Source organism: Pleurodeles waltl, chromosome 6 (genome assembly GCF_031143425.1).
Source record: "Pleurodeles waltl isolate 20211129_DDA chromosome 6, aPleWal1.hap1.20221129, whole genome shotgun sequence".
Classification (NCBI taxonomy): Eukaryota; Metazoa; Chordata; class Amphibia; order Caudata; family Salamandridae; genus Pleurodeles; species Pleurodeles waltl.
The window spans coordinates 1,666,563,310-1,666,584,573 of NC_090445.1; the positions used below are offsets into that span (position 1 = coordinate 1,666,563,310).

General features: G+C 43.1%; 1 protein-coding gene across 2 annotated transcripts in view; it reads left to right on the plus strand.

The window, feature by feature from the left end:
• The window catches only part of CAMSAP1 (calmodulin regulated spectrin associated protein 1), a 342,698-nt gene that overhangs the window by 214,743 nt on the left and 106,691 nt on the right, over window positions 1-21,264 (plus strand). For both annotated transcript variants that reach the window (XM_069241639.1, XM_069241640.1), the window contains 3 exons: window positions 1,369-1,508; window positions 1,598-1,694; window positions 16,783-16,963. In XM_069241639.1, the coding sequence (XP_069097740.1) occupies window positions 1,369-1,508; window positions 1,598-1,694; window positions 16,783-16,963 (418 nt within the window). The remainder of the gene's footprint in view (window positions 1-1,368; window positions 1,509-1,597; window positions 1,695-16,782; window positions 16,964-21,264) is intronic.

Genomic DNA, 21,264 nt, shown 5'->3' on the forward strand with positions numbered 1-21,264 from the left:
GCATGTCCAATAGTAGCATTTAATTTACATGCCGTGGGCACAGGTTGTGCTGCCTTACTAAGGTCTTACAAATAAATTAAATGTGCCAATCAGGTATAAGTCAAATTTACCATGTGTAAAGAGAGCACAAACACTTTAGCACTGGTTAGCAGTAATAAAGTGTGCAGAGTCCCAAAAACCCAACAGAAACGGGTTCAGAAAACAAAAGGGTGAAGGTAAAAAGTTTGCGGAGGGTTCTGCAGAAAGGCCCAGGTGTGCAACATTTACCGAATCGGAGGTCTATGTAAACTGCCTCATAGCCTGTTACTGCACTTGCTACCATTAACTAATCAGAAAGCAGCAGTTACGCCATACTAGAAGCAACATATGAACCAAAACAAATTTTGTCATATTGTTTCTTGGAAGGAAAGATGGCATTGTTCCTAAAGTACATTATGCGCCAATTATAAAGATAGTTAGCCGACTGTGTAGAAGGGTTTATGGCTAACCAATCCCGAGTAGCTGAGATATGCAGACCAACTGTGAAACTACAGATGCTTCGCATTGACTTTTTAATCAGCTTGTTAGAACAGCCCATGATGCTTTGCGATTGGGCAAGCTGTGCATAATTTATTGTGTGTAACTGAAAATCTTTCAGAGTCAAGAGAATAGTTCAGCAGATAGCATCCTGTTGTTACCACAGTACAGGCATATTCCATTATGCATTGTCATTGCACTACTTAAAAATGCTCCAACCATGTGACTGACATTAGTACAGAATATTAGTGAGATTCAGTCCAGCGTTCTTTTTAAATCATGATAATCTGAGACTTCCAGTTTGATAGTTCTGTAGTCCGATTTTGAACCATAGAGTGGATGAAGACCAGCAGCAGTGTTGGCTAAGCGACAGTGTGGAAGAATAAACATGGTTCATTTAACAAGCAGACAACGCTGTTAGCTTATCCCATGTTCCTTTACTCGGAGGTGCTGACTCCTTGGCACTGGAACAGAGAAGCATTCCCTGGCAAAGCGTTTTCCAAACATGCATCCAAGTCTGGCGTCAGTGAAACTGTCCTGATGCCGAGGCGAGAATGTAACATGTGCGAGCAAAATGTACAATGAGGCCTTGAGTTATTGCGGTTAGTGAAGTGATCCTGAAATCGGACTTACTAGCACAGTGATGAAGATGAGTGTGGCTGCTACCGAGAGAGGAAGAGCTGCAAGTCTGCCCTTGCTTAGCAGTATCTAAAATGAGACGTCCTCCAGAGAAACCAAACGTTGTTTTTCTCAGGTTTCTGGGATGTTCATTATATCCTGGCATGCCATTCTCTAGCTCACGATTCACTTATTCTTAGGCAATGAAAGCAGCATGTTTTTTCTTCTCCCTAGATATTTGCTTGAAAGAAGTAACCTCAATTGCTGACAGCTTGTATAACATCCAGCTTCTTAGAGAATTCTCAAATGAATACCTAAACAAATGCTTTTATCTCACTTTGGAAGATATGCTGTATTCTCCTATGGTGTTGAAGGTAAGGTACACTATTACATATTTAATATGAAGCAAAGGGCATGGATGAAAAAAACTAAAATTAAACTTTTTCCAATTTTGTTTTCCCAGCCCAATGTTATGGTCTTTATTGCTGAGCTGTTCTGGTGGTTTGAAATCGTTAAACCCGACTTCGTACAACCCAGAGACGTTCAGGAGCTGAAAGATGGTAATCCTCTTAAGTCATTTGTGATGTAGTACATGTTTCATTTTGTTTTTAGTGTTTACCCTTTAAATCAGAGTATTTGTGTTATCTGCAGTTTTGTTGGGTTTGCTGTTACACGGACGTGATTAATAATGTTGGTTAAATGGGCCCCTGCTTCTGGGTCCAAGACTCACATGTATTTCTTTTTCGAGTCCTACTTGATTCCAATCCTGGTAGCCTGTGAAATAATGGTTCACCGCCAGTGTCCTGGCTCTTTCCCATCTTTAATGTGTTGGGGGCGTTGCACCTAGTAGCAACGCTAGATATGATTTACAAGCTCAAACTTCACTGCCTTGCATTGTGGTCATACATGTCATATGCGGTACCCCATTTTTCCGCACATACGTGCATCTTCACTAGTTCCTTTTCTTTTTTTAATGAAGAACAGTGTGAATTGGAACCTGCCCCTTGCACTCACACAATTCTAGCATGGAACTTTGTCTTCATTCACACTGGATATTTTTTAAAATCTTTTTTGTTTTTGTTTTTATAGACATTCTTCTCACATTTTCTACCACCTTCCTTCAGATCAGCTAGCTAAGGTCGCAAAGCTAGTACTTTAAACCACATACTTAGTGTTATTGTTGGTCTGTAGTGGTTGCAATTTAAAACCTTTGTGTATCCGCTTTTGAAAATACTCCTCTGGCGCATGCCTCTATAATAGGTGCTACCATTGATTGGTACAACGTCCCCCTGGAATTGCCTTTATGTGCACAAAAAGAGTGAACCTATCTCATCAAAGACATTGTATTTGATTATTATGAGTAGAGATGGGACTACTGGGTGTCTGGCTCAGTCCCTATTTCCCTTTATGATCGTGAGCTGTCTAGACATCCTAATTACAAATCCTCTCATGCTAGTGTGACGGTCACCCTTACTGGTCGTTACATAAGTGGTGGTAATATCTTGGGAATACGGAATGCATGGGTCCTACAAGCATTTTTCGGGGTACCAGGTAGTCTGTTTCAGCCTGGTTTTATTAAGGTCGACAGTAAGAGGACACCAGGGTCTGCAGGTTGTTTGGAGGCAACAAACTCCTGCTCCAAAGGTGGCGGTTTCTGGTAGGGCCTAGCTCTTCACCTCGGAGTGGGAACCTCAAGCTGTTATTGCACACGTGAATTTAAATAAGATCTCCTGGTTTAGGCATACTGCAGTAGTATTTTTGCATTGAGAAGGCAGCAAAACTTTCCTGGGCTTCCCTGGGTCAGGCAGTGAAGTGCATACACTCCAGTGATTTTTGGGTTATTGTTCAGCAAACAGTAGTTTAGCTGTTTCTATGAATGCCCACCACCACACTTGCAGCTTTGATGGATCCCACCTGTTTGGCAGAAAGCAGACTCAGGCCTGGACTATTTTAAAGAGGGCTGAGTCATGGAGTGTTTCAGTTACAAGTTCAGCAGTCCTCCCCCCCAGTTTTGCCCTTTTCAGGCATATGTCAAGAAGATTGGGGAGTAGCCCCAGCAGGCAACGACCAAGCTGTCAGGCGCAGGATAATTACCCTATTGCCATGTGATACTTCAACAAAAAGGGCAGGTGCGGTACTGGGACCTTTGCTAGGATGCTGTGCTCCTCTGGAACTGGCAGGGTCATTACAACATCAACCCTAATTGCATACTACCTGGTGTTGGGTCTTTGAACGCCAGGACGGGTGATCTCAGCCAGCACCGCCTAGCAGAACACTAGTGGCAGCACCTTGAGGTTGCACAGGGTGTCTTCCTGCAATGGGAAAGTCCAGGCTCGATTTCTTTGGTAAGAACATGCAGTATCCCTTGGAAACTCGTTTTGCCTAAAGAGGAGCACTTGACTCCTGTATGCCTTTTCACTGCTACCTCACCTGCCCTGAATTCTGAAGATTAGGAACGACTGGGCCCAAGTCATCCTAGTAGTTTCGGATTGGGCAAGGAGATTGTCTTGTCCTGATTCTAGTCAGGTGCATTAGCTTTTTGAGCCTACTATATTATATGGGTTATAGTTCGTCTCCTACAAAACTTGGTCTGAGAGGGAGAAACCAACAGATAGGTGGCTTTTTGAACCAGGCACGTTATTCAGCCGTATACCCTGTGCTTTTGGATGCATACACTTAATTCATTAGAGACAGCGGTCTTGAAGACTCATTACAAATTCCTCCCCAAATCCTTTGTCCACAGAATTCCAAAAGATTTTGAATGAGGATAATGTGTTGCTGTGTGTGTATGCTTCTTTGACTCTGGATATAGTACACAATTTGGATTGGGGGCAAGCCTTGTACTTCTACCTTGGATGAACTAGGGCTCTGAATTCTACAGATTGCCTTGAAGGTTGTGTTGCAGGCTGAGCTGTTAAGGCTACTGTTTCCAGAGTGCTTGCCTATTGTTTCTTGCTTGAGATGCGCTGTCTCTAGCTGAACTTCCATTCTGTGTCTGAACACACAAATCTGGGATCGCCTTCTCCAGGTACTCTCAAGGGAGAAATAAGTCATATGCCTATAAGAGCAAACCCACAAACATTCTGCCAACATAAGTTTCTTAAGGCTTCCTCCCAGAGTGATGGTGAACCTTTCTAGTGTGTGTACGTTCTAAACTGCTCTTGCATTTTGTGGTCTGCCATTCTGCATATTTGTTACAAATGAATGCAAGGGAGAAATTGGGTTATTGAGTATGTTAATGGTGAATGTATTCTTGTTAAGCCCTTTGATACCACCTCCCTATCCCTTGCTTCTAGTGTCGCGTTTGTGACTAGGGAAGAGTGCACTCCTTCATTCTCTGTGCTGCCTGGCCAGCTAGGGTGCCTTTCGCCTGTGAATACTATCAGTGTGCTGGTCCATAAAACACCAGTGCCTCTCAGAGTTTGACCGATGCCACACCACCATATGACACAGTTGTGCAGTTATGTAATAATGCACTAGGTACAGGACTCCCAGGACTCACCCTGTCTTCACAAAATGTGTCTTGTCTTTCGAAATACGTACTTTTTTCCTCCTCAAGTTAAGCTCTTGACAACTTTCAGAAGCTTGTTGCTCAGCCCCAGGGATGGTTGAAATTGTAATGTCTGCATTAGGTATAGTATTTGGTGTAGTTGTCATTTTAATTACTGTCATACGGGAAAGCAGGAAGAAGTACCCATTCACCAACTTTGCAGCTCTTTACAGGCCTTTTTTAGAAGGTCTTTGTAATTCAGTGTAGATGTTTTATCGGTAGTAAGAGGGACCTTGATTCCCAAATAGTTTGTGTTGGTGTGCCGAGGTGAGGGAGAATCTTTTTTGTAGGATGTTGCAAGTTTACTTAGGTGCTTTAAGACTCGATATTTCTGATTTCTGTGTGGTAATTTTAAATCTGGATGCCCTGCAAAATATCCCTTGGTCGTGTAGGATAGCTGGGATAGAGCTCTATGAGTTACTTGGTGTTATCAACACATCTTCAGCACGAAGAGCCATCTTGAGTTCTTGGCTTTACTAAATCCCTTTCGGATATAAAGCTAGTTTGGTTTGGGTCCTCCAACCCAAGAATGTAAGGTCTGAGTCTGCATGCCAGTTTGCCTGTGAAGATCTTGTTGCCCAAATTGATAAGGGATGTGGATCTGTAAGATGTGCAGCGCATTGGGTGTAAGTCTGGGTTATGTAGAACAGTGATAACCGCCTCTCAATTAGTAGCTGTAAGGGTGTCTGTCATGGGGATGGAGTAGTGTAGCCGGGTCAGGAGTGGAGCTGAGAGAGGGTAAAATGTTTTATAAAATTAAGCACTGAAATTGTCTGGACTGGGGGCCTTGCCACTACATAGCTTGTTGACCCATAGGTATAACTCTTTGACCACAATATCCTTCTCTAATCTAATTGTCTGAGTTGTGACCCTGATCTCTGTCTTGTTTTTGGCCACTGTCGGTGCTCTGCCAAGGGAAGGAATTGAGTATTGCCTAGGTGCGATGTGACATGAAGAAAAATGCATACTCTCTCCTTGTGGGTTCCATGCTCTCCAAAAGTCTGTCAAGCCTAAATGTCCCAACCACTCCAACCCCGCTCATGTCATGTCATCACTGTATTTAGGTCCCCTCCCACCAGTACCTGAGACTCTAGGGATAACATGATTTACAAGAGGACTTCCCTCACGATTTTCTCCTGGCTGCTGCCTGGAGCGTAAATGGAGCCTAGAGTAAATAGTTAATTGGCTACTGAGACACGTACTGTCAAGAGGCACCACAAATCTTAGTGAGGCCGCTCAACACCTTTCCCCTTAAGTTTGTGTGCCTGTAGTATTACCACCCCTACTTTTTTGGTACCAGAGGAGAGGACCCACCTGGATAACCAGCGGGACCTAAGGTGCAGCTCCTATCTCGCAGTGCATGTTTCATGCATTTTAACAGGCGTGTCACAGTTGGTTGTCCCTTAACATGTTAAGTAGGAGAAACCTTTAAGCTGGGGCACCGAGACTCGAACATTATAGCTCAAGTTGTTTATTCTTATCATTCAAAGCCCTTGGTGTGCTTGGTATCGTCTTCAGGTGGTGGTTGACTAGGCCCTCTCCCCTCTATCTTGAAGCAAGTCTCCCATAGTTAGTAGAGTGTGTTGATGTCCAGCTATTTCTACCAGATGTAGCCCAAAGCAGAAACCATGAAACAAACTGCCCAAAAAACCTCTACCCACCCCCCAACCCCAGCACCTCTCAATGGAGGTCCCATCTTATAAGAAATTACTATTGTGACAATACATCAGGTCCTTGCTAGGCCCAAGCATTCCAGTCCTGTTAGTCTCCGCTCTACCCCAACTCCACTATGTTATCTGTAGGGTTCTGTGTTGTCCCCTGTTCTTCCCACCCACAGCATCACAAAGGCAGAGGGCCATGCGCAAACCCTACTTCGCCAAGCTACTAGGAATCAAAGTAATCCTCTTCCAATAACACGGTTGTGTTCTTTTGTCCTCTCCTATGGCAGCGTCCAGTTTAGTTTGTCTAAGACAGTTTTCTCTATCTCCTTTTGAGATCTTTTAAGTGCCAATTTCTTTATGGGAACTCAATTTCATCTCATTTGACAGCTTAGCTGCCCCAGTCTCAGATTGTGTCTGGAAAGTCTGTTGGACCCGACAAAACATATATATCATGTGTTTTGTAGCCCTGAAGAAGGCCTTTCGGACAAAATTCGTTGGCTACAGCAAAAAAAAAAAATGAAAGATGTTTTAAATAAAAGAATATATTATAAAACACTTTGACAAAATTCTAAATCTCTGTGCATCGTAAGTTTAATCATGAATGATTACTGTGTATATTAACTTAAAAATATTAATTGGATGTGGGTGCTGAGTCATATTGTTTTAATTTGATGTGGTTTTCTCCTGGGTCTGAAGATTAAGAAGGCTGATCCTCTAAATTAGAGCACCACAATATTTTAAGTAACAGCAACCCACAAATGTGTTACATACTGTATTCTTGTGCCTCAGCCTTCTTTTTTTTAAATCGACTATTGGAAAATTGTGCTTAATTGTGTGTACATTTTGACACTGGATCATTGACCCGACTCCTGCTTGTTCCTGAAGAGTTTTGCAGAAAACAACCATACCGGTTCGTGCTAGCTATCCAAATGTATGGTGAGGGTTAACCGTATAATAGACACCTTTTTCATGCATGGCACTAATATTAATTTGCTGCAACAGCCGTAGGGAACAGAGCTGCATTCCTTCATTAAGATATGAGACACAAAGGTTACTTTTGAGTGCCATAATTTATTTTTATGTGATGTCCTCTGACCTGCTCTCTTCATTCTGAATATGTGCTTGTTGGGTGTGCCTGGTAGGTCGCTTTTGTTTATGCTGCAGTATAGTTTTTAATAGTATTTATTTTTTGAAAGATAGTTTGCTCCCACAAAAGGAAACCACACAACATTTCACACATCTTCTAAAAAAGGTGCTCTTTCTTCTATAGAAAATCAACTTAGTGCTCAGGTGTTGACACCCCACAGGACCATTATTGCAAAGGACAGCAGGGCAGCCATCTTTTATGTTGCTTGTGAATTGTCTGCTACACTATTTTGCCACTGTGGTGCAGTTCCTACTGATTGTTTTTGATGTATTAGACAAGACCTCCAAATCCAGCTTATAGGTTCCAGTGGGCAACAGTAGTTCTTTTAAGCTATTACTGTTAATTCACAAGACCCTTGGCCTCGTGAGTCCCTGGTTTCTAACGTTTCTTCACTCTTGGCTGTGTGCCTTCCCTTTGTGGCAAAATGGTTGAGGAAACAGTCCTTGACTTATAAGTTGATGGGCAGAACCTTTTGTCTCCAGTCACGTCTGAGTGATTCATGTGCTGTCCATTTTATCATAGCAATCTTTTAAAATCCTCAAGCTGATGTGTTTCATGCTCTGGTTGCCTTTGTCCGGGGAAAGGAGTTTCTGCTGTTAAACTATTTCAGTTATACTTTCTCTACTGAAGCTTTAGTGGTATATTCTCCATAAGTTTACAGGCCTTCAAGCGCATGCGTCCCCCCTACAGAATGCCGAATTTTGACATAAGAGACTTTGTAAAGAAATGCTAAACCAGGCCTTTGCACATCTCTCAGGACCTGTTTGTTCAAGTACAAAAAATTGAGTCATACCAGGGTTTATTTTAGCTCTTCAGTATTGGATCTTTTATAGATTCACATGCTTGAATTTCCCCATCGTCGAAGTGAGAGCAGTGCAATACACACCAACATGGTGCAATGCAATGGCCAGCCACTGCAATAGCCTATCCATATAGTTTTGTTAAAAAAAATTAAACCTAGGTCACAACCAATCAGACGACAGCACCCTGTAGAACCTTCCCAAGAGAGGCTGAATTCCTCAGACTTTCTACCTCACGTTGTGTGAGAAGACGTCTCCCTGAGCACCGCTCAGTATTTCTTCACATTTCTCATATCTTCATCCATTTCTAACCATGACAGGCTCTTCTAAGAAAGGACTCTTCAGGTCATGTGAATCTTGTGGTAAGTAGAGACTTCTGCAGGAGGATCCCTATAAGGATATATATTGTATCCGCAGCACAAAGTCAAACATTGTAAAATTTGTAGGACCTTTTCAACGAAAACCCTAAAAGGCAGATAGGGTTGGTTGTTAATTTGGTTAGAGAGACTCAAAACTAAATCTGATGTTATCTCTAAAGATGAGGACACTGCTAGCTCTTAACGCCCCTTCTGAAAAGCACAAAAAGAGGGTGAGATCACAAGTGTCGCCTGAGGGTCATAAAAAGGCTGCTAAGAAAACGTGCCATGACCCCTCACACGTCTCCTCACAAAAAGGAAAACCTTCATCTAGCTATTCATTGTGGATGTTATACAAATCTCCATGGAAGAAGAAACTTGCACGGTAGCAAAATCCTCCCTCCGTCAACTGAGATTCCTCAGGCACCAGTTTAAACCTTGTCCGGGAAGCCTTCATCGACGAAACATCCATCGTCTATGCTGCCATTTAGGAATCCATGTTTCAGCTTCCTTAGCTGAAAACTTACACGCTATATTATTAGACTACTGTACACGTTTTCCAACACCTGTGGGATCACAACTGCCTCCTCCTCCAACAACGCCACCTCCTGCACCTCCTTCAACAACGCCACCTCATGCACCTCCTTCAACACCAAGGGGTGTTACACCCTCACACATTGCCGTTCCACCTATGCAAGATCTATTTTCAGCTGATGATGTTGCGGAGGAGGGTGAAATCCAAGACGCTAGACACTCTAGCAGTGAATGGGATGAATACATAATTCCCACACCTTCTCCTCCACCTGCCCAACCAGCAGACTCGCCACCAGAGTACATAGGTGTTTTTCAGACCTGATGGAAAGGGCTGCGACTAGTTTTCACCTTCCTATAACGGTTAAGCAGTCTGACTAATTTCTTCACTCAAGAAGAACGGTGAGAGCGATGCCAATAATCGACTATGTTTGGAAAGAAGGCGTAAAGGTCCTGAAGGCACCAGCTCAGTCACCGCAGTCCTACCTAAAATAGATAAATATACAAGGCCACAGACAATGCACCCCATGTTTGGTGGGACATCCAAACCCAGACTCAGTGATCACCCTGGCTGCACAGAAAAGATCAAAGAATCCTTCCGCACCTATCATTTCCCCCCCTGACAAGGATGGTAGAAGACTCAATAACATAGGCAAGAGATTCTTGACCATCTCTGGAACTACGGTGCAGGCAGCCAATGCCTTAGCAATACTTGGGGGGTTTGATGTCAGATATCACACCATATCTAGACTTTCTGCCAGACAAAAACAGGAGGCATGTAAAATCTTACAAGAAGGAGAAAGAGCAGCGTCTGAAATCATTGATCTATCCATGGACATTGCTTCCCAAGCCTTTCGCCAGCTGCCTGGTGCAGCTGCCCTTAGACGCCAAGGTTGGCTTAAGGCAACCACATTCCGTCCAGAGTTACAAAGTAAGATTCTGGACATGCCTTTCGATGGCGATTTTGTGTTTTGGAAAGCATCTAGATGGTGCCTTACAGGCCATCAAGACGTATACCAATACGGCTAGGTTCTTGGAAATTCTTCAGTATAGGAAAACATCTTTACGTGGAGTTCGAGGTCGAGGAACCTACGCCTTTCATGGAAGCTATAAACGGTACCAACCTCAAAACTATCAATCATTTATTCCACCTACCAGCAGCGCCAATATCATGCACCACCGCAAGCTGTATTTTCAAGACAGCAGCCCAGATATAAGCAACCAGCACAATCTAGAGACACGTCCAGGAATAACTGACAATTCAGTGAAGCCTGCTACAGTTTCCCCTAGTCTACCACCCAAGGGAGCTCACATATCTCGTTACTGCAACCAATGGAAATAAATGAACACAGACAAGTAGGTCTTGAATGTAAGAAGATTTAGCCATATTTTGGAGTTTGTCCACCTTCCATCTCCTCATCCACCACAGACAACACCTGTGACCTAAATCCGCTTACTCAAGAAGGAAGCAGCCTTCATGCTACAAAATGGTGCCCTAGAGAAAGTTCCTCGTTCTCAGAGAGGAAAGGGGTTATATTTACAATTATTTCTAATAAAGAAAAAGGTGGGAGGATGGTACCCTATTCTAGACCTCGGGAAGCTAAACAAATATATACAGAAAAAGCTAAACAAATATATGCAGAAAAAGTCCTTCCACGAGTATTGCAACTTCTCGGCCCTGCAGACTTGAAGGCCACTCTCGCTTTGCAAGACTCCTACTTTCACCTCCCTATCCACCGAAAGCATCGAAAATGTCTCTGCTTTACTGTGGCAGGAGCTCAATTTCAGTTCAAAGTCTTACCGTTCGGTCTCATTCAGCTCCCCGAGTGTTTACCAAATGCCTTGCCCCAGTAGCAGCACATTTGAGGCTCAAAGGACTACAACTTTTTCCGGATCACAGCAATTAGCTTGTACAAGCACCTTCTCTTCAGAAGGCCACAGAAGCCATGTTGATTTGCCTCCAACTGTTTCAGTCTCTAGGACTCCGTCAATTTCCAAAATCAGTACTCTCACCCTCTTAGAGGATAAAATTTCTCAGGGCAACTCTGGACACCATTTAAAACAAGGCATTCTTGTCCGCAGTGAGACAAAGATGCATAATGTTACTGGCTCACGATCTATCCAGATAAGAGTTTGTTTCTGTGCGTATTCTAAAGTAATTTCTCAGCATGATGTCCTCAGCCATCCTCATGCTGTCTCACGCACGTCTCAGAATGAGACCCTTCCAACAACAGTTTGACAAGCAGTGGCTCCAAGTAACCGGATCATTCAATGATCTAATTCTAATACCTCAGATCATAAAAAAGGCACTTCTGTGGTGACAATCCGACAGCAAACTTTTAGCAGGGCTAACATTTCTCTATCCACTTCCAGGTTTTATTATCACTGCAGATTCCTCCCTGGGAGGTTGGGGAGCCCATCTTCAAGATCTCCAAATAAGCGGCAGATTGAGTGCTTCTCTTTCCAAAATGCACATCAGTTTCCTAGAGTTGAGAGCCATTTTTCTGGCACTGCAGTCATTCCTTCCGAGGATACAAACATTGTGTGTCCCCATTCGAACTGTCACCACTACCTGCATGCATTATCTAAACAAACTGGGAGGTAAGTGGTCCCACATTCTCTCTCTAGAGGCTCAGAAAATTTGGAAATGGGCACTACTACACTCTGTCTCCATCAAAGCGGACCATCTGCCAGGGATAAAGAACAATCTAGCAGATACCCTGATATCAGAACCTTAAGTCAAACCTGCCACGAATGGGAACTAAACCAATTCTCGACTCCATGTTCCAGAGATGGCGCACACCGAATTTAGATCTCTTCGTGTGGCAAAAGAACCGAAAATACCGGTTGTTCATCAGATGGGAACCACAGTGAGGGTCATGGAGGGATGTGTTTTCCATAACATAGTCAAGGATCTTTGCTTATGCTTTTCCCCCATACCCTCTCATCTTCAGGATTCTAATGAAAATGAAGAGAGAACTGTGCTGCCTGATCCTGATTGCTCTGCACTGGCCCCGACAACACTGGCTCATGCAACAACTTCTACTCTCAGAAACCAACCCATATCGCCTGCCTGTGAAGGAACTTGAAGTCTATTTACCTGTGCCTCCAGTTTGAGGAAATGTCTTTGGTTTGCTGGCAGCAGTATGACCAAGCCACATCCAATGTCTCTGTTTTGAACTGTTTTGCCCATAATGCACAGTCTCTGTCCACTGACCTCATTTAGAGTTTGGTGAAGTACAGAAGTGGTGTGGTGGAGGCAACACCTCCCCACCAACCACTAGTGGAAAATCTGCTACAGCAAGATGTAACAGCTACATTGATATGGCTTTTGTCCAGCACTGTTTACGTGGCCATGATTGTAGTTATTGCTGTGGAGAAAAACTAGGTGGCAGCAACTACTCTGGTGTGTAGTAAGGTAGAATTACTGGCACCCTATGTGGATTCTAAACATGTACCTGCTGTGGTGGGGGGTACATTTTCAGTACACGTCACTGACACACACAAAGTTTTGCCAGCATGTAAGGGACACTTAATGGGCATTCTGTGAAAGGCTATTTTATATATATATATATATATATATATATATATATATATATATATATATATATATATATATATATATATATATATATATTTAATATTAGGTGTTTTTGTGCAGTATGTACCACTGAAAGTGGTTGACGCCTGCAAACCTAAACTAGGCAGATATTTTCTGCAACGTCTGCACCATCCACTTGACATTTCTGGTGGCAAATCGTTTATAGGCAAAATATTTGGACGGCTTCATTTTGTCTTCAACCAAATGCTGCGTAGAGTGTCTCACCTTTGGTCTAACTCCTGATACCACGCCCCTCTAAACCATTCCCTAAGGGTAGAGAAATAGTGTTTTGAGTTGAGACCCTGACTCAAAAATCTTTCAAATGTGCCAGTCACATGTTTGAATTCGATGAAGAGCTAGCTCAAATGTTCAGCCTTTGTGTTCTACTTGCAAGAAGAATCATTGGGGTTGGGAAATATTTAATTTGAGCCAATTTAGTTTGTGGCATGTCCTCTATAAATGTTCAGCCCATAATATATAGATACTACTTTCTAGACAGTCACTGCAAATGTTCAAGATGATAACCCATGCAGCCTAGAGTTTGGAATTGATTTCTAGACATCTAGTATGCATACTTAACATAGAAAGAGTATTGAAAGTTTCAGACTAATTTGTGGGTCTAAAGTAACATAAACAAGATCTTAAACTTTCAACGGAAGGTAAATAAAAGCTCTGGGAAAGCCTAGCAGGGATCAAAAGAATACACATGGTAGAAGGGAGTCTTTGGTCGCTTCCTACTTGTGCAGTGTTTTGATGTGGGAGTTGTTTATAGTGATGTATCTAGGTATTAGAGAGTTGTGCTTGTGCAGAGGTTATTTGTAATTTGGTGACTCCTCTGTGAGCCTTTCCCTCTTAGGTGCACCACTTCATTTTGTTTAATGCAGTAGTGTACGTTCTATAGCAGTGGTTCCCAACCTTTTGACATCTGTGTATCCCCACTTTATCATCACTGGAACCCCGGGCCCCCATTGAATCATTATAGGAATCCAGGGTCCCTAGCCCCGCACCCCCTTCCTCTTCTGAGTTATTTCTGAAAGCTGGGGACCTAATCTGTTAATATTACTTAATTTTCTAAGCAGTCACGGACCCCCTGAGGAGGCTTCGAGGGCCCCCAGGGGTCCCTGGACCACAGGTTGTGAACCAATGGACTATAGTACTCTGTAGGTGCTGCAGTTTTGTGGTTCGTCCAGTAGGGGGAGTTTAGTCTAAGGCTAGGTTTACAAAGCTGAAAATATGGCTGCATCCAGTCTGTTCTAGTATGTTAGGAAAGTGTGCCTGTCTCGGTCCAAAATGGCTCTGTTCACTGTTTGTGGGAACTTTGCTGTAATGCTGCGCCACTATCCATGAATCTAAATTGTTGCCCGTTCACCTGCTAGTGCAACTCTGCGATCCAGAATTTCTTCTCCTCTTATACGATGAACCCACTGCTGCTGAAATCTGCACTAGCTCCCCTCTAGGAGGCAGCTTACCAGGTCACTGGTACCCGTCAACACTAGCACCCTACCTATTCTCCACCATGGATTGCGTCTGCTTGTTTGTTGCAAGTAGATTTAGATTTTGCCTCTTGTGCGACAGTGGGGTTTGCTTTTATTGGGCAGCGGTGTGGAATCTGCTACCAGACCCCATTGATAACTCTCAGCTCCTCATTTTCTTTTGCCCAAAGCATTCCCGATTGACCCAACATGTGGTGAAATAGAGTACTCCAATCCCCAGCTTTCAAGAGTGAAGTTTAGTTGTTTGGAGTATACATTTCACAGATTTCTTGGGAAGACGGCTATTTTGCTTCGGCATGGTTCCGCCACTCAGTGTGAGCTTCTTTTATTGCAGAAGTAAATGAGTTAAATTATTGGATAGCTAATCTTTAGCCCCGTGTATACTAAAATTTGAGTGAAAAAGGTAGCAACAAAGAGATGATCAAAATTATGTGATTGAAAGCACTCCTCACTGTGTATTAACGTCACAAATACATATGGTGTTCACTGGTCTCCAGAAGTTTTTTTAACCCGCTGCCCCCCTAGAGCAGGTCATAGCAGTCCTACATGAGATTATCAATATTTTTTTAAGCTAGAATTAAATAACAATCAAGAAAGATATATGCTGTGCTCTAGTTCATAGGAGCACAGTGATATCATCTCTGACATAACTTTTGCTCCTTAAAGAAAGGTGAGCCTTAAGGCAAAAATGGCTTTCTTTTAAACTTTGCTTAAGTAATTAGCGTGAAGGTTTTGAATCCCCAAGGATACATTATGGGTACATCCGCATAACCTGTTGTCTGGCTGAGAGTGGAAATTATTTGTCTGTCGCCTCTCACACAGATCATTGGCCTACACAGAAGAAATACCATTTGATTCCACAATGTCAGTTATCAACTTTACCTTAGTTAAATTTAAATTCAGATTTATTTCACCCCCAAAGATGAACAGGGTCGTACCTGTCTAAAGAAATCTGTATGCTTTCTCCACTTGAATTAATTCATGAAGAGATCTGCACATAATTAAGAGCTGGCAGAACATGTTATTGTATTTAGCACGGATTAGGATCATGTCCCACCTCAAGAAAAGGCTCTCCTTTCATGGACGGGGAAGTTTTCTTTGGACGGCATGTATTTCTAGGTCTGGATCTCTGATGAAGATGAGCTTGTAGTACCGAAGGAATTAGTCAGTTTACGTTAATCTTTTAACATGGAGCGTTGTGTACTGCTTGAGAGGAATCTACAAAGGCCCAAGATAAAAGTAATCAGCTGGTATACACCCATACTGGTGCTGGACAATAAAGATATAACTTGCTGAATGCACTTTGCTGTCACGAATCTTGAAATCTAGGCCTTTCAGAAACCGGCACCCATGCTGACATTTGGAATACCAGTACGCATCTGGACATACAGTTATCCTCGAGGTATGATTTGCCCCATTTCTAATCAGATTGTAAAATATATTTTTGATGTAAATTTCCTCTGAGATTTTTATTTCAATCAAGCCATAATTCTCCTACACTTCTTTCGTTTGCCTCAATAGGACAGTCCTTGTGGCTCTGATCCATTGTTCAGGGTTTCATTGTCATGTGATCGGCCATCTAATCTGGTTGCACTTTGCAGCGCCCAACACGTCGCTCTGAAAAATGAGCTCTAAACTGCTTGTCTTCACCAAGCAGCACATTTAGACAATGGAAGTAGTCATACATCAAACACAAGAGAGTCTCTTAAGAGTTTGTGTTCGTAATTACCTGCACTTTCGTTAGATAGGATAACTAAAATGGCAGACGAGATATAAATAATTTAGGATAAAAGAGCTGAAGCTTACACACTGATAAAGGTGACCTTGTCTTTCCCCTGCTCAGTTTGAAGGGTGAATTACCAAAGATGGTTAATGTCAGTAGATGTAATCTTGAGCACAATGACAATTTACTTAGGCCTTCAACCGCGCTTTCCGCTTTAAAGAATCCCTCATCATCACACCTTATTAACCTGGAAGCGACCCTTTGCGTCATAAGTATTTACTTCTGTGATGATGGTGCAATATATATCGCTACAGATAATAGCGCTGCTCTGGTTGGTGTTGTATCACTAGTTGCCTTAAAAACATTTACTTGTTGGAAAGCTGCCAGGCAGCTGTATTGATCTTGGAATACCGCATAAACTCCCAGGATAACTGTACTGGAGGCAAGATCACTTTTTGCTGAACTCTGTAATGTTCATGTCTCAAACCTGAGTTCCTGACAGGCGAACTTCGTCTCTACTTATTCTGAGGTTGGTAAATCGAGTGCCATTAAGTTAGCCGAGGCTACCTTCAACTGCAGCACTTGCAAAAAGCACATTAATGGATACATGAAAAACACTGTTAAGCCCAGTTCAAATAAAAGCCACTTTATCACAGTACAGCAATTGTTATTATTTTCAGCATTTTGTTTTTGATTTTTTTTAATGCAGTTCCGTAACCTGCTGTTACATAACTTTTTATTGCTAATTTGAGTAACATTTAAGTTGTCACCTAATATGTTTTACAGCTAAGACAGCATTGCATCAGAAAACCATCCGGCCACCAATTCCCATCTCAAATGCCACTAAGAGAAGTTTCATGCCCAGCCCAGGAGGTACATCTCTTCCAGTAGAAGCACAGTCTCCTGTTCATATTGCGCCAGAAGCTTGCAGCAGGTATTACCTGCACCCTGAAGAATCTGATTCTCTGTAAGTTACTCAGGCTTTTTGCTCAAACTCCTTTCCGGTTCATGCTTTTTGTGTTAATTTATTACACCACAAATATGTTTTTCTATCTATTTTCAGTGTGTTAATCTTTCACAAATATTGTATATTTGTTATGAATTTCGACTTTATTCAAAGGAACCTATCCACAGATGACTTTTTAGCATCTGGCTACTGACAGCTTATCCATGCAAAGATGCTGCCTATTGCAGATGATTAGACACTGCAAGTAGTTCCTGCGGTTATTTTCTGTTTTCTCCCCTGCCCTTACTTTTGTGTATCACAGACATAATGAAAGACTGACTTGTCTTCACCAGGGCTTGTTTTCTGTTTTAAGAACTATTTGTGATTGTGTTTGTGCGCATGCAAGAGTTTGCCTCTACTAGAATAGCCACTTTAGACAGATTTTACTTTACAGTAGTATCACTTGAATTTGTAACTGGTTGGTACCGTTTAGTACGATGTCTCCAGAGTGTGGATGCTCTTAAACAGCCTGTAATTCATGTAACTTACAAAGCAATATATAAAAGTTAAGATCCTAAGACCAACATTTTTGTCTAGAGGAAATTACATAGGTCCTAAGGCGGGGAGGCCATCTAATACAGATTTTGACGGCGTAGGAGTTTCTGCATTGTAGGATTCTCAAAGATATTCATAAACATAGATTAATCCTGCATGCGTGTTGGGACCACAAGACATAAATACACATATACACATATATATCTTCTGGCATTGGAGGTAAACACTCCAAAGTTGAACAGTGTGTTAGTATCTCCGTAAGTCTTTGACGGGCCAGCTTTTAATGCATTTTTCTGCAGAAAAATTATTGTAAATGAAAACATGAACTACTTTGCAGCGTTTATGGTAGAAACGTACTGTATAGTCAAACAGGTTGAAAAAATGTGCCTTGTCTGATAGCGATTTCTAGCCATAGGTTAATTTCTCTTGAATTTCTCATGCGTCAGACTGGATCCAGAAGATTTTTCGTGAGCTGTACCCCTGTGTTCCGGTAGGTAGTGTTGATCGGCTCCGCACGGCAAAGTTGACATCGGAAGTGGCATCACAGTCACCTATGTAGGCACAATCTTGGCATGTTTACATCAGTTCTTTTCTGTATGCCATTTAGTGCTGATCTGGGAAAGAGATACCCTTTTGTCCTTTTTGACATGCCTTTTCCTCCTTGTGTGTCAAGGATGTCCTCGAGAAAGGCAGGTTTCAAATCATGTGATGCCTGTCACCACGGCATGTCAGTTACAGACCACAGTTTGGTGTGTCAGTGGACTTGAGCACGACCATGACTCCAAGTCATGCTCCGACTTGTGGGCCAGGGTGTCGAAGGCCTTGAGGGCACGGTCCCCGAAGCAGCTAGCGGCCTGGCAGGCAAAACTGCATCGTGCGACTCCTTGGAGGTCTTGACCCCAATCGGGAGAAGGTTGTGGGACTGCTCCATGAGCCCCAAGTCCTCGGGGCATTCGGGAAAGAGGCATAAGAATTAAAAGAAGTCGAAGCATGCTTTGACTTCTCCTTGCCCATTGGCTGTTGCAACGAAGGAACATCAGTGATCGAGACAAGGTTCTGAGGAGCCGTTGGAAGGGTCAACTTCACGACCCCTGCTCATGTGAAAGAATTTTACAAGCCCATGCTTGTGTTTTTGAGTGGGCCGACCCCTCTGCACAGCCTTTGGGCTCTGGAGTTAGAGGGGGCCCCATCATGCCGGCAGCTTCGGCCTTGGCTCCAATGGATCTGATTACAGATCCGGACCGGTGCGGGTCATGCCACCGTGACCTACCTCAATGCTTACAGTGCCCATCGGTGGTGCCAGACACACTTGGATCCCTGAATACGACATGGAGCTGGAATGGCATCGACTGATTTGACTCCATTGCTGACAGGACCTTTGTGTCCTAGGTCGGCGCCTGTGCCCTATTTTGAAGGGTTAGCCCTCAGGGAAGAATGGGAGAGGTCACTGGACCCTTTAGAATACCAGTTAGATGGTCAGGAAAGCATTGACTGGTGTGAGGAACTGGGTGATACCAGTAGACTGGTTACCTCTCCTGATACTCACTTGCTTTTCCCCCTACCGTGGCTATGGAGGAGGGAGCAACATGCACTATGGTGGTGAAGAGGGCGGCTGAAGTCCTGCACCTCGAGCTACCCTTGTGGTAATCAAGACGAACAGCTTGACGGAAGTGCTTCAGCCTGGAACATCCTTTTCCGAACACTTGCTCTTTTTCAATAAAACACTGACTGATGTCCTACTTGGAACCTGGTCCAAGCCCAACACAGGTTCTCCTGTGAACAGGACAATTGACCGCAGCCATTGCCCCACTCCTGGGTCCCGGCTTTCTTCACCCAACACCCCAATCCTGATAGCTTGGTCATTGAAGCCTCTACCTTCCATGATGGCACGTTCCCTGCCGCTCCCTTGGACAGGAAATCCAAGAAGCTGGATAGCTTAGGGAAGAAGATGTTTTCTTTCACCACCTTAGTGTTATAGTTGGGGTACACTGCATGCTTATTGAGCCAAAATCCACACACGCTATGGGATATGGTTGCACAGGTTCTGCCACAGGTCCCGGAGGAGGCCAGAGCCATTCTCTCCCACGCGGTCAAGGACGGAAACACAGCAAAGTTCACCATTAGGTATGGTTTAGACACAACCAACTTGCTGGGCAGAGCGGTTTCTATGGTTCAGGACCCTCCCTTAAGGGCCCTCGATTTTTACACAGCAAGGTCAGTGCACTTCATGACTCTGTGCTCCTGGTGCGGAAAGTCGTGAAAAGTTACTAAGGTCAGCGTGCCCAGGTGGCACCTATATAGGTGACCTCCACATCATTTTCGGTGTGGAGCCGATCTACACCTACTGGCACACAGGGGTACTGCTCATGAGTAATCTTCCTGATCCAGTCAGATTCAAAGGTAAAGAATCTGCGGATAAATTGTCTCCGACAGATAAGGCATTACCGAAAGTAAGTAACTTCAACTGTGAGGAAAAAATTAAGGAAAAAGCTTGTGTAAGCTCAAGTGAACCAGTTGCTTCCTGCATGCACTCGCTGCCAGGCCTTTTCCCCTTCATGTCCCAAGCCTTTTTTTGGCTATTTGAGGCAGTTTGCGCTTAGGCCCTCATAGCTATTTGAAATTAGCCAAAATACAGCTAAAATGCAGTTTTCTTTAAAAAAAAAAAAAAAAAGGTGGGGAAAAGGGCTACAGAAGAAAGCTTGTGTTTCTTTCCCCTGAAAATGGCATCAATAAAGGGGTTGCAGTGCTAAAATCACAATCTTCCCAGCTTTCAGGAACAGGCAGACTTGAATCAGAAAACCTAATTTTTCAACACAATTTTGCCATTTTACTGGGACATACCCCATTTTTACTATTTTTGTGTGCTTTCAGCCTCCTTTCAGTTATTGACAGAAATGGGTGTGGGACCAATGCCAGATCCCGGGCAGCTAAACATTTCTGAAAAGTGGACAAAATTCTGAATTCTGCAAGGGGTCATTTGTGTAGATCATTCAGGGTTTTCCTACAGAAAGTAACAGCTAAAATAAAAAATATATTAAAATTGAGGTAAAAAAATAGCCATTTCTGTCCATATTTTCTTTTATAACTTTTTCCAACTATGGCAGATTTTTGAAAGCAATATACAGTTAAATCTGCTGGACTCTTCTGGTTGCGGATTTATGTGGGGCTTGTAGGTTCATCAAGAACCCTAGGTCCCCAGAACCAGTAAAGGCGCTGCACCTTGCAGTGTGTTTTTCTTGTATACCGGGTATAAAGCAATTCATTTGGTGAAATATAAAGAGTGAAAAATAGGTATCAAGGAAACTCTTGTATTTCTAAAATGGGCACAGGATAGGATGTTGAGAAGCAGTGGTTATTTACACACCTCTGAATTCCGGGGTCCCCATACTAGCATGTGAATTACAGGGCATTTCTCAAATAGGTATCTTTTGTTACACACTGTCTTACATCTGGAAGGAAAAAAATGTAGAAAAAGACAAGGGGCAATAACACTTGTACTTGTATTCTGTGTTCCCCCTAAGTCTCCAGATAAAAATGGTACCTCACTTGTGTGGGTAAGCCTAATGCCCGTGACAGGAACCGCAACGTTGACACATCACATTTTTATATTGAAATCTGCTGTGTTTTTTTGGAAAGTGCTTAGCTGCGGATTTTGGCCTCTAGCTCAGCCGACACCTAGGGAAGCCTGGCAAACCTATACATTTTTGAAAACTAGACACCTAGGGGAATTCAGACTGGGGTGACTTGTGGGGCTTTCGACAGGTTCT